Raw genomic sequence first — 12,679 nt, forward strand, 5'->3', positions numbered from 1 at the left:
TTTGCACATTTGGAGTTTATTAATTTAAGGGACTTGGTGTAAACTTGAATTTCATTGTAGTAGCCAATAAAGATGGGTGGGGTTTTAATACATTTAGCTTTGTGAATTAAACATTTGGCTAACATAAATAAAACAATGATCATCAGGTCCAATTTTTTATCTTAGAATACCCTTATGATCTAATACAGCCATCATCGTGGTTTCCTACTCAACTATTCTCTAAAGTGTTTCCACAATAACTGTGTGTGAGAGCAGGAAATACAGAGATCTGTTCTGTTGCAGAAAATGCAAACATTGTTCTCAAAAACAAATCTTAGTCTTAAAAGTTCATTGGAAGGTTAAAGATCATTCATTATTTTGTGGTGGGTTTATTTTGTTTTGTGTGGAACTGGGTATTTGATATTGATATTATTGGTGTTTATATTTAGTATTTTATTTATCTAATACCTGTGACCTTTTGCTGTTGGTTATATTATGATTAATTTATTCAATTCAACCACTATTATTTCTATTATTATTGTCATCCATCAACTATGGTTATTGGAACACACAACGAAGAACTCCTGACAGCCTTACCTCAGGGCAAGATTCCATATCCTCGTTTTGATTGGTCAGCTGCATTTACGTCATTGATTCGTCATAACTCGGAGGAAGCGGGAACCCCGTCATCCTCGCCTGGGTCTGTGTAGCTCCACGCTGGCTCGCCCGCTAATTTAAAAAAAGTAAGCCAAAACTTACACACACGGTAAAGTACTGTTTTTGAGCCGAGTGCTTCTCAACAACAGCTTGCCCTGTTGTAGTAACGCGGTTTTGTCGAGACGAATACAGCGAAGATAGAGTTAACGGTCAATGCAACGGTTCCGGGTAGAGCAAATCTGTGTGCTAACGTTAGCCGCTACTGGGTGGCTCGTGAGGGTAGCTCGCTATGTTGAATGGTGGACACGGTTTGGGTGTAGTTTTCTCCTTAACGCTGGTCCCAGTTTTACTCCATGAGTTACGTCTCAAATGCCTTTGGGAGTGCTCAGCCATACAGAAGGAATGTGAATGAGAGGAGACAACAGTAACTTTACCTACTGCCACAAAAGAAGAGCTTCCACTAGCTATGCCCTAATATGTGTATTTTCGGATGCTTCCCATTTACAATAAGAAGATGGATTTATCCCGTTAACTTGAAGCTAAGAATCTCTTGATAGACCAAGCAAGCCAAGTTGGGCTGATGGGTTGTTGTGATGTCTGGCTTTGGAGAAACTTGGGCTCATTAATGAAATATCTGGAGGGGGAAAGATTTTGATAAGGCCTTGTATTGAACTACCATTTTCATTTACTTTTTCTGTTTTGTGTTAAAGGTGAAACTACAATTATTATGTGTTAAACACTTCAAAAATAGAAATAAAAGAAAACAGTAGGAACAAAAAATGTCACACTCCTTTAAATCTTACGTTGAGAGTACAAAAGAAAGATATAACAACATCTAATATCTGTATGAGCAAAAGTGAAAGTGTCCACAGTCTGTGTATCTTCCCACAATTATGAAATCATATTGAATTGTGTCGGGCCTCCATTTTAGTCCAGATATCTCAACGCAGCCATCCTACCTGTGCTGTAATCTTTAATTTTGGTAGTGTCGTGAATGTAAAGTAACAAGAGATCATGCAAGGTGGTGGATTCTCATTAAATAAACCTGCAACAGTTTTTTTTTGTGGGTTTACCTACATAAAGTCATGGTTTTAACCCGCAAGTGACAATGTTAATGCATTCTGTCAAAATGGAGCAAGACTTAAGTCTGAGATTTTCTCTGTCATCGGTTAAGTTGTTAGATGTGTAACTAATAGAGTGTCTGGCATTCCTAACTAGAGTAGAAGCCTTCCTTCAGTACCTTTTTTCCTTGACTAAAGCATCGACACCTTTTCATTCATCCATATACAGCGTTTATTTTATATGAACAGTCCTAAGTTGTGTAATTTATCACAGTGTGGAATGTTTAAATTATTGGAGTGACCACAGAAATGTTATTTTAGAGAATGTGTTCACAAAGTATTGAATGAGTTCAGTGAACAGCTTGCAGTCCGCTGCAACTTTGACTGACCGCTAATAACCAGATTCACCTCTTTTACAGATACAAAGCTCCATAGATGGCTTGCGAGAAAGAAATATGGCAGAAGATTGGAGAAGGCTTTGTCCAAGAATATTACAACCAGTTTGACAATACCAACAGGACAGCACTGGGTAACCTCTATGTAAGTTTGTACAGTGTCTGTTTTATTATTGCCTGTTTGTTAAACATCAACCAGGGTCCCTGTGGATCCTAAAATGTTTTGAATTTAGTATTTGATAGTCAAGGTCTAAAAATGTCTAGAATTGTTGGAGGGGAGGCATTAAATTTGGTCTGAGGTAGTGTTGTCACGGTACCAAAATTGGGACCCACGGTATGATACCAGTGAAAGTGTCACGGTTCTGAGTAGTATCACGATACCACAGCAAAAATTAGGCAGATGTGCCTTTTGTCATTTATAAAAAGATAAATCACTTTTCTATAATACATCAATGATATTTCAATGGAATAAATTACTTATTGACTTATTCATACTTCTAAAACAGCATCAATAAGTGATTAACATAGGGGGGATCAAAATAAAATAAATAAATAAAATAAAAATCAACCAGCCACCCTCCTCCCCTGACAAGTTAAGAACAGTCCCGTAAGTGCGGTGAGGTTTGTGGACCGTTACCTGACACAAAGAGAGAAATGTGAACAGCTCGTTTCTCCTCTGACACGTCACATACCTGTGTGCCGCCTTTTGTTTCTGCTGCTGGTTGAAATCTGTACTCGCACAGCGTGCTCCTGAATGATTTCTTTTGCTCGCACAAAACTATTTTTAGTCGCAAATGCGAGTAAAATGCTCGCGCCGTAGAGCTCTGTGGAAAACGAATCACTGTAGCATATATAAACAAATCTAAAAAAAGGTACATAATGATACATATTATGGTATCATATGTACCGTAGTGTTTTAGTACTGTGGTCTACCGCTGGTACCAGTATACCGTGCAACACTAGTCTGAGGCAGAATTAATGTCTATTTTTTGTTAAGTATTTGTATTTGATTTTACTATTTTTTTCTTTAATATCGCACAGCATAGACCATTTCTTCAGCCTCCAGCACATATTTGCTCGTGCGTACGTTACCGCTTAGTGGGTGGCACTATTACACCTTGTGTGGCTGTGATCCACATTTTAACCTCGAAGAAGAACGTGTTTATCCAGCTTCCAATTGAAGGGGTGGGGCAGGGAAAAGAACAAACAAGAACATGGCACTGCAAGCAGGCAATGCAGGCTCAGCCATGGGTAAAGCAAATTCAGTAACAAGTAGTTGAAGAATGACAAATATAGTGGCTGTCTGAAACTATCCAGTGAGTTGTATAAGGCGTGATGTGAACTTTGTCAAGCCTTATAGTAGCGCTTGAAAAAGTACTATGGCCATCGAGTTGTTAGAATTAAACTGGTGGATCAAGTGGTCCTCCATGTGCTGAGAAAATGCTTATACTTTTTAAGCCAAATAAACTATTAATAACAAGACTAAACGTCTAGTTTGTCCATTTCTTTTGCTGCAGTACTGGTGATAGAAATATGCAGATACTATTAACAACATGTGGTGTGCATGTATTTGATGTAAACATTTTTTTTCTCTTAGTCTCCTGAGGCCTGTTTGACGTGGGAAGGATCCCCTTTTCAGGGGAGAGACGCGATCACTAGCAAATTAGCAGTAAGTATCTCTTCTTGCTCCATTTGCATCAATCCTAGTCCGCAAAAAAATGTTGAAAATGTAGGTTTCCAACAGGTTATTTTCTAAGGGGAAGGAGGAGCGGAGCCGTTCACTGGCAGCTCCCTATGTGTGTGGCCATGTATTATTGTACATTCCATTTATAAATTTTGTTGTTTCCAATCTACAGAGTTTGCCTTTCAAGCGAATTAAGCACATCATCACAGAACAAGACTGCCAGCCCACGGTAGATGGTTGTATCCTCATCATGGTGTTTGGGCAGTTACAGGTAAGATGGTTCATTTTGTTTAAAACTTTGGGCCTGCACTTGGGGTCTGTATCACAAAGCGAATTCAGATCAGTCTGGCTATCTTTGGGTTACCTAAATTCACTGAACCTAATATTGATGGTCCTGGATCTTAAAGCTGATTGTCAGCTGGCTCTGTTAGCGATGTTTTTTTTTTTGTTGTTGTTTTTTAAATCCAGCTTCAGGCATCTGTTTTTCTTAACATACTGTATTTAGTCTTTGGGCACATTGGACTGTTTTTTATATATATGTTTATTATGTATTTATTATCTGTGAAGTATCACAGATATGAACACATACGCAGTGTGGAAAAAAATTCATATAGAAGACATTTTAACATTTAACATAATGTTAGAGATTTTCCTTTTTGTTTTTAAATCCTGACTTTGACTATTGATAAAAGTATGATTTTTTCAAAGGTGTATCGTTAGATACTTGCGCAAAGAATGTCCGTACCAGTAGGGTTGGGTCGGTATGAGGGGGGAAAAAAAAGGGTCCGGTTTTTGTTAAAAAAAAACAAAAAAAACGCATCAAGTCGGTAATACCGGATTTTCGCCACATGGGGGCGCAATTGACTCATTTAAAATAAAAAACGACCTCAGGACAACAGAGTGACAGTAACAAGTTGTTTCTTTTATTCCTTACAAATAAATTTTGCAGCTTACTTAATCAGTGCAAACAAGGGTTGCCTCCTTCGTCTGGCTCAAAGCCAAAGTGTTGCCATAGTGGCGCATTCTTTGATTTTGTCGAGACTAAATTGTCCGCCATTATCGACTCCCCGTCACTATTAAACAAACTCCAGGCAAAGGTAAAGGTAAAGTTCCACTGATTGTCACACACCTGAGTGTGTGAAATTTGTTCTCCGCATTTGACCCATCCCCTGAGGGAGCGGTGAGCAACAGCGGTGCCGCGCTCGGGTATCACGTGGTGATCTAACCCCCCAATTCCAACCCCTGATGCTGAGTGCCAAGCAGGGAGGCAATGGGTCCCATTTTTATAGTCTTTGGTATGACCCGGCCGGGGATCGAACCCACGACCTCCCAGTCTCAGGGCGGACACTCTACGACTAGGCCACTGAGCTGGTTGGTGAGGCTACAGTAGAGGCGCATGCGCACTCACACCTCCTAGCTCAGTCCCCGCCCCACCCCCTTCTCTCTACTGCTTGCTGTGCGCTTGGTGAAGAGGCAGACACAGGTGCTCACAGACTCGGGCTTACTATAAGCAGAGCGGACTACGTGTAAAAATGTCCGTGAAAAATCCCCGTGATGTGAAAAATACATGCCGAACAGTCTTTTGTGTGACACTGGTGCGCGGAGCGGAGTCCGCGCGGTCGTGCTTTGCGCGCACAGGGCTTGCGGACGTCCACTTTTACCGGGCGCACGTTCTGCCCAAGTATGCGGTCCGGTCGGTCTCAAAAAATAAAACCCGGTCCAAGACGGAGTACCGGACCAAATTGGTATTACCGAGAACCGACCCAACCCTACGTACCAGATTTCAAGACTTTAGACCAAACAGATCAAATGTGCATTTTCCCTATCTTACAAATGTAGTCTTTGGGCACAAATGGGTTAATGTAAAGTGTGATTAAATTTGGTCAACCCACCATCAAAAGTAAAATGTATACAATCACATAACCAGAGGAGAGTAAGTAACATTAGCAACAATGTCCAAATATTAAAGTGAGGCTGAGGCTATAAATAAACATGGGATTTATTATACATGTCTTCAGTGCAGAGTGATTATTTACTTCGTGATGGAATAAGGGTGTAAAGCACCAACACTGTTAGGATGAAAGACACTGTAACTAAGGGTGTTTTCACACTTGGTCCTTTTCAGCCCTCTGAGTGGACTCAGAGCTGTGACTCAGCATTTTTGGTGCATTTGCGAACACTCAGACCCCTCTGATACGAACCGAACGAGGTGGTCTGAGTTTGGTTCACTTAACCTGTGAACTGTGAACACAAAGTGCTCCAAGTTCGCTTTGCTCTCCGCCATTGTATTTAGCCTTCTAGATCACACACTATTGCACTGGGATGCTTGAAAAAACAGACAAAACTTCGTCAGCCTGTAACACTTGCAAGGACGCAGGATGAGGAGTAGTTTGGTCCACGGAAGATACTGCACATCTCCAGATGTGGAATGTAGGATACATCAAATGGCAACAGTCTACAGCACACAGAAACGCTAAGGGTTTCCTCCAGTTTTAAGTTAATCTGAAAGTGAGGGGCTTCATAACCACACTGCAGTGCCACATCAAAGTAAAAACAAAACTATATCAATATATGTGTATATATATATATATATATATATATATATATATATATATATATATATATATATATATATAGGCTATAGTGTGAACAGAAGAGGGCTGAGTCCCCATCAGAGCTGAAGGTGAACACAAAAAGAACTGAGTCCCTTGTCTGTTGGTCCACCTTTGGTCTACTTTAAGAGGACTGAGTTTGGTTTGTTAAAATAGGACTATATGTGAAAACACCCTAAAATGCAGCTATGATCGTCATTGTGTACTTAGTGTGGTAAACTGTCCCTCCGTTTTTTAGAAGCTGAATGATTCTACTGACCTATAAAATATTTATTATTCTGTATCTCTTGTCACCTTAATGTGAAGTCAGTACGCTGGTCTCTGACAGAATCCTGTAGCCCAAAGATGGCTGGTTAACCCACCAATCTTGCTTCATGTTACCAACCCCAGGTGTTACCACCTTTTGCCCCACTATTACACACTTGCTGTATCTGATTGCAGTTTTTCTTATAAATCAATCGTCTTTCTTAATCTGTTTCTGAATATTGCATGAATAGTAAATAAAGTATATGACAGAAAAATAGGCCTGTGTAATGTATGTGTGATGCATTTCTGCTTTAGTCAACATTACCGTATGTCATCATTGTACTCACAAATACCTCTGTAACCTTTTCTGCAACAGGCAGATGAAGATCAACCGATGGCCTTTCACCAAGTGTTTATGCTGAAGTCCGTAAACTGCTCGTGGGCCTGCACAAACGACGTGTTCCGGTTGGGGGTACACAACATACCAGTGTAGCCATCTGAACATGTTGGTTCGCACAGATTAACATCCTGCTCAGAAAGGCCTACTATGGTCATGCTGTCATTGAAAACACAAGGGATTACATGCAGACTTCCACCATGTTCACAATGCATCTACATGCATGCTCATTGTATGAAAGATGTATTATATTACATTCCTGTCCAATAAAAGAGTTCATCAATGAAATCCTGGCTCAGTTTTTCTGTACCTTAATGTCACCCATGACTAACAGTGAGTAGTTCGCAGCAGGAAATTAAAAGTTTAGTCAAAGTGATTTGGGGTGGAGGGGGATTTCTATTTTACTATGCCAATGACGTGGTTTCCTATCATGTGTATGAGCACTGGGGGCGCTGCACCCTCTGTGAGTGGGTGCCAGTTTAAAGGGCTCAGCCAACAAAGCTACTTTTGCATCCACACAAGGTTATGGCACGGAGCTGGAGGAGCTACATTCAGCTCTCCTAATGACACCGACGGTGGAAAAATAACCTCAGGAAATGGATTTAATGAATATATGTCGGCAGCCTGATCGTCTTAAAGAGTCGGTAAGCAGTAAACTACTATGAACTGTATCCATAAGGGACGTAACGTTAAAATAACCAGTAATATACGTAAGTTTGCGTTACTCTGCTGTACACCTCCGGATAACTGGAGGTGTATGAGTTTGTCTTTGTCAAATTAAAGTCTTTGCTTTATGAATTTAGGCAGGTTTTCGACATATTTATTAACGTTAGCTGTTACAAAACTGGCCTTAGCTGCTCATGTAAGCTAGCTAGCTAGCTTAACTGTCAGTGACGGTGTAACGTTGGGGGGTTGTCGGATTTAAGAAAATCGTCGAGAGAAGGGACAATGTAAGTGTTGGCAATAACAGACTTCCATTGGGTAAAGTAACTAGAAAACCTGAGACTGAATATGTAACGACATGTCCTTTGTGTAGTATCATGTTGTGGATGTTGTTGGACACAGTGCGCAGGCGCGGTGGCCTATTTCATAATTATAAACACAAACCCTTGAGCCGTTTTGTCTAGCAAACTCCAAAACCTGTAAGAAACTGTTCGTTACTTATGAGAGAGGTGGAGGTGGTGCATTAAAGAGGAGCAGAGGAGGCATGTCAAATGACTGTATAAGCTTTAATGAGTGACTTGTGTTTTTTATTTTGTCTTAAGTGAAGGGCATACAACCTAAAATGGCTGTAGCACATGTCTTCCAAGTGCAGGCAGAGTCTATAATAACAGAAAATGTTGGATTATGACATTTCTGATGGTCCTTGAACACATTATGTGGGAGGAACAACATAACTGAATCTAAACTGTAAATAGTGATATTTCATCTAAAGCATTTTACATGTCTCATTTAAGATTTTGCCAAAATAAACTATCTGCGTTAACTCATTTATAGTGGAGGGAAGGTCATGCATTTTCCCCAAGTCACTCAGGGAGGCTCAACAAAGAGTATTTGTAGCTTCAGGTAAAGAACATCTGTAAAGAACAGTCCCTAATGATAGTAAGATTACTTCTACTGATCGAATTAAGCAATCGAAATACAAGCCAGATACCATACCAAATGTGAGGTGAGAATGTGTTAACTTGCTGTTAAGTCGCATACTCTGCTCTTGTTCTTTGCAGAATGGCCTCAAGGATAAAGACCCAGACTGGCAAAATGGTTCAGAGACAGAGGAAGAACCTTTGCTTCGAGAAAACCCCAGGCGGTTTGTCGTCTTCCCCATCCAGTACCCCGACATCTGGAAGATGTACAAGCAGGCACAGGCCTCTTTCTGGACCGTGGAGGAGGTGGGTATCAGTTCTACTGTGCCAAGTAAATCTTGTCATTTGAGTGTTTCACCAGCTGGCTTATTAGGAAGTTTTACTGATCAAATGCATTTTGATAAAAACACTAACTTAACAGTCTCATTATGTTCAACTGTCCTACTATCCTTGGGGTCAATTTGACCCCGTTCAATTTTTAATGTCTCTTAAGAAATGGTCGATGTCACACTACTTCATATTTAATGACTTTTCTAAATCTAACGGGGACAACTGGGTAAACACAAAACCAACATGATTATATGTTTTCAATGTCTGTTGATGTTGTGTCTTTCAGGTTGATCTATCCAAAGATTTGGCACACTGGGAACGCTTAAAGCCTGAGGAGAAACACTTCATCTCACATGTGCTAGCCTTCTTTGCTGCAAGTGACGGCATCGTCAATGAGAACCTGGTGAGGGATTTCACTCAGCTGTAACAGATGTTTTGTGGATTGTATGCTGAAGAGATGATCATTTCTAGATCAACCTACAACAGACACTAATAGATTGAAAGCAGATGATACTTTAAAATAATGTGACAGGGTATTGAAGTTATTTTTTCTTCATATTTGTGTTTCTGTCATATCCATCAGGTGCAGAGGTTCTGCCAGGAGGTGCAGGTCCCTGAAGCACGCTCCTTCTACAGCTTCCAGATCCTCATAGAGACTGTTCATTCAGAGATGTACAGCATGCTCATTAACACCTACATCAGGGACCTGAAGGAGAGGTTAGTTCCTCTGATGCTCAGTGGCGATGATTAGATGGTAAAGATTATGTGCCTCAGTGCCTTTGGAGCAACTGCATATCCACACACAGACATGTTCTCTGCACTCATCTAATCTTCTGAAGATTCAGACAAACTGTAAGACTTGCACCTGTTCGTCGCAGGCTGTGTCTGCTCCACATTGTGGTTCATTTCTGATACATTTCCAGCTACAGCAGCTTTCATGTCCCAACAGACAAGGCAACAGTTTAACGGCCTCTGCATCAACTGGCAGTTCACAAAAGCTAAATGATTTTTTTTTTTATTTTTTTTAAATGCATCAAGTTCAATTCACTTTTGGGTGTCCGTAATTTAAAAAAAAAAAAACTGCAAGGCAGTCAATGCTTTTTCTAGTTACTGTATTCGCTATGCTGATGCTATGTGTTTATAGCTAGTAATGAAGGTCATTTTGTATTTATCGTGTGTTTCAGGGACTACTTATTTAATGCCATTCAGACCATGCCTTGTGTCAAAAGAAAAGCAGACTGGGCCCTCCAGTGGATAAATGACAGCAAATCCACATTTGGTATGAAAGATACGACATTCAAAACATCATATTGTACATCACATAATAATGAGAAAGTGTTGTCTAGAGGAGCTTCCTATTTACCTGTAGTTAATAGCAGTCTTAACACTTTTTGCTTTCAGGGGAGCGCATTGTGGCTTTTTCAGCAGTGGAGGGCATCTTCTTCTCTGGCTCGTTCGCAGCCATCTATTGGCTCAAGAAGAGAGGACTAATGCCTGGCCTCACCTACTCCAATGAGCTGATTAGCAGGGATGAGGTGAGATGAGTTCACACAAAAAAAGACGTGATTTCATCTGTTAAAAGGATCAATTTAAGGTGTAGCTGGGGAAAAAGGTGGGAAGAGGAGATGTGTATGATCTCAGGCTCAGACTCTCAGACTTCTTGTTCTTGCAGCACATTAAATAATACAACACAGAAATCTTAGGCATTGCTTTTGCATAGGCTGTGCAAGTCCTTCCTGCCATTTCAGGCCATTCAACTAACTTTAAGCTTAGTGTTCTGGATTACTGTTTGCATGTGCCACTCCTCTGATGTGACTGCTGGCCTGTTCAGCTCTACCATTCACACTGTGCTGTTTAAAAATGTTCAGAGTAGTCATGGTGGTCTTCGGTCAGTTTAGGTGGCAAATATGGTCACAGCTTGCACATCAACACAGTAAATGGCTTATTTTTTCTGGTTTCATATCATCTACTCTTACGTATATATATTTATGTGTTTCCTAGGGCCTGCACTGTACCTTCGCCTGCCTGCTGTACAGCTACCTGGTGAAGAAACCATCAGAGGACCGGGTCAAGGACATCATCACCAAAGCTGTTAGCATTGAGCAGGTCAGCTAGTGTTGGAGGAAATATGCTCAATCCAGACCACACATTTATAAATTGCTTTGCATGTTTTTAATTTGTTTGTTTGTTTTTTACATATCATGTTTGGTGTTGCAGGAGTTTTTGACAGAGGCCTTACCAGTGGATCTCATTGGAATCAACAGTTGTCTGATGAAGCAGTACATTGAGTTTGTGGCCGACCGGCTTCTCTCTGACCTCGGACTGGCCAAGGTAACTATCATTTAAAAGGTACAATGACAAAACAATGTGGAGGGCATCGTCTTCTCTGGCTTTCATACATCTACTCATGGACGAGAGGTTTGTGCTTGTGACAGTTTAAGATGTAAACATTAGTGGCGTCCTCCTTGGCTGAGCTGTGATATTAGCTAGCTTCATGGTGCTGGGTGAGCTAGCGGTAGGTGCACGCTTCCTTCTGCGTAGTGGTGAGGTTGGCAGAAAGAAACTGAAACTGCTCACAACAAGGTCTGTGGATTATCTTGAGTAACTGGGTCATGATTTCTGGAAAGAGACATTGCTGTTAAATTTTTCAAATTATTTTTTTCTGCGCTTTGAGTACCCCAAGCTGAGTGTCACCTAATTCCACTATATTTTAGAGAAGGCAGACATCTCTATGACCAGTATCTCCGACACTCCACAAGTAACCCTTTTCTCTCTCCCTCTCTCTCTCCTCTAATCAAAGGTATACCAAGCTGAAAATCCCTTTGACTTCATGGAGTCCATTTCACTCGAGGGGAAAACCAACTTCTTTGAAAAACGAGTCGCAGAGTACCAGAGATTCGGGGTTATGTCAAGTACGATGGACTATGAATTCACTCTGGATGCAGACTTCTGAAACTTGGATAACATTTCGTACATTAGACCTATTTATTTATTTTTGTTTAAGCAGTTACTGACATAAAGCCATGCTCAAGTCTTGTCACAATACTATCATAGTATTACAAAGGACAAATGAATGGTTTTAGATTAAATAAAGCTGCACAGTTTCAGCTTGCATGTATAACTTTTGGCAATAGGGACTGAGAATCACACCTGGAGTTAAGCAGCCTCAAGTAGAGTATATAACACATGGATCGTTCAAGCCCTGCTCACGTCTACTCTTTACCTCAGCATACTGCAAGGCAGGCATATGACCTCAATTTTGGTGAGTGAGGTGATGGGAGAGATTATTCTGCATCTCATTGGACATTTGAAGATGGTTAATATCTAGAATATATTTTATTGAGTCTGCAGATCTGGCAGCTGGCTTCTATGGTTGATTGTTTTAACTTTTTTGTCATTTTTAATGTACAATAAAATGTTTTTTTAAAATAACATTTTCTTTGTTGTAATTAAATAGTGCTTGTGATGCAGCTATCAGACAGCATTGTTCAGCAGCTTCATTTTCAAATAGGGCTGCAACTAACAATTCATTTTGTTACTGATTAATCAGCCGGTTAGTTTTACGACCAATCATTTAGTCCATAAAATATAATTTAAAAAGTGAGAAATGCTCACAATTTCACAGAGCCCAAAGTGATGTCTTCAGATTGCTTCTTTTCCCCAACCAAAACCTTAATTTACTATCATAAATGACCAAGAAAAACAAAATTATTGCATTTAAGAGGCTGAAACCAA

General features: G+C 40.3%; 2 protein-coding genes across 2 annotated transcripts; both read left to right on the forward strand.

Moving 5' to 3' along the window:
* Window positions 1-626: 626 nt before the first annotated feature.
* Window positions 627-7,319, forward strand: LOC126383871 (nuclear transport factor 2-like). The gene is made up of 5 exons (XM_050034599.1): window positions 627-722; window positions 2,117-2,237; window positions 3,690-3,761; window positions 3,949-4,047; window positions 7,011-7,319. Exons 2-5 carry the CDS (start codon window positions 2,133-2,135, stop codon window positions 7,125-7,127), a joined length of 393 nt encoding a protein of 130 aa, XP_049890556.1. The 5' UTR covers window positions 627-722; window positions 2,117-2,132; the 3' UTR covers window positions 7,128-7,319.
* A 172-nt stretch (window positions 7,320-7,491) lies between these two features.
* Window positions 7,492-12,376, forward strand: rrm2b (ribonucleotide reductase M2 b). Its single transcript, XM_050034598.1, has 9 exons — window positions 7,492-7,675; window positions 8,756-8,920; window positions 9,231-9,347; window positions 9,528-9,661; window positions 10,129-10,223; window positions 10,346-10,479; window positions 10,946-11,050; window positions 11,162-11,275; window positions 11,745-12,376. Exons 1-9 carry the CDS (start codon window positions 7,628-7,630, stop codon window positions 11,895-11,897), a joined length of 1,065 nt encoding a protein of 354 aa, XP_049890555.1. The 5' UTR covers window positions 7,492-7,627; the 3' UTR covers window positions 11,898-12,376.
* The last annotated feature ends 303 nt before the right edge of the window (window positions 12,377-12,679 follow it).

Source organism: Epinephelus moara, chromosome 22 (genome assembly GCF_006386435.1).
Source record: "Epinephelus moara isolate mb chromosome 22, YSFRI_EMoa_1.0, whole genome shotgun sequence".
Taxonomy (NCBI): Eukaryota; Metazoa; Chordata; class Actinopteri; order Perciformes; family Serranidae; genus Epinephelus; species Epinephelus moara.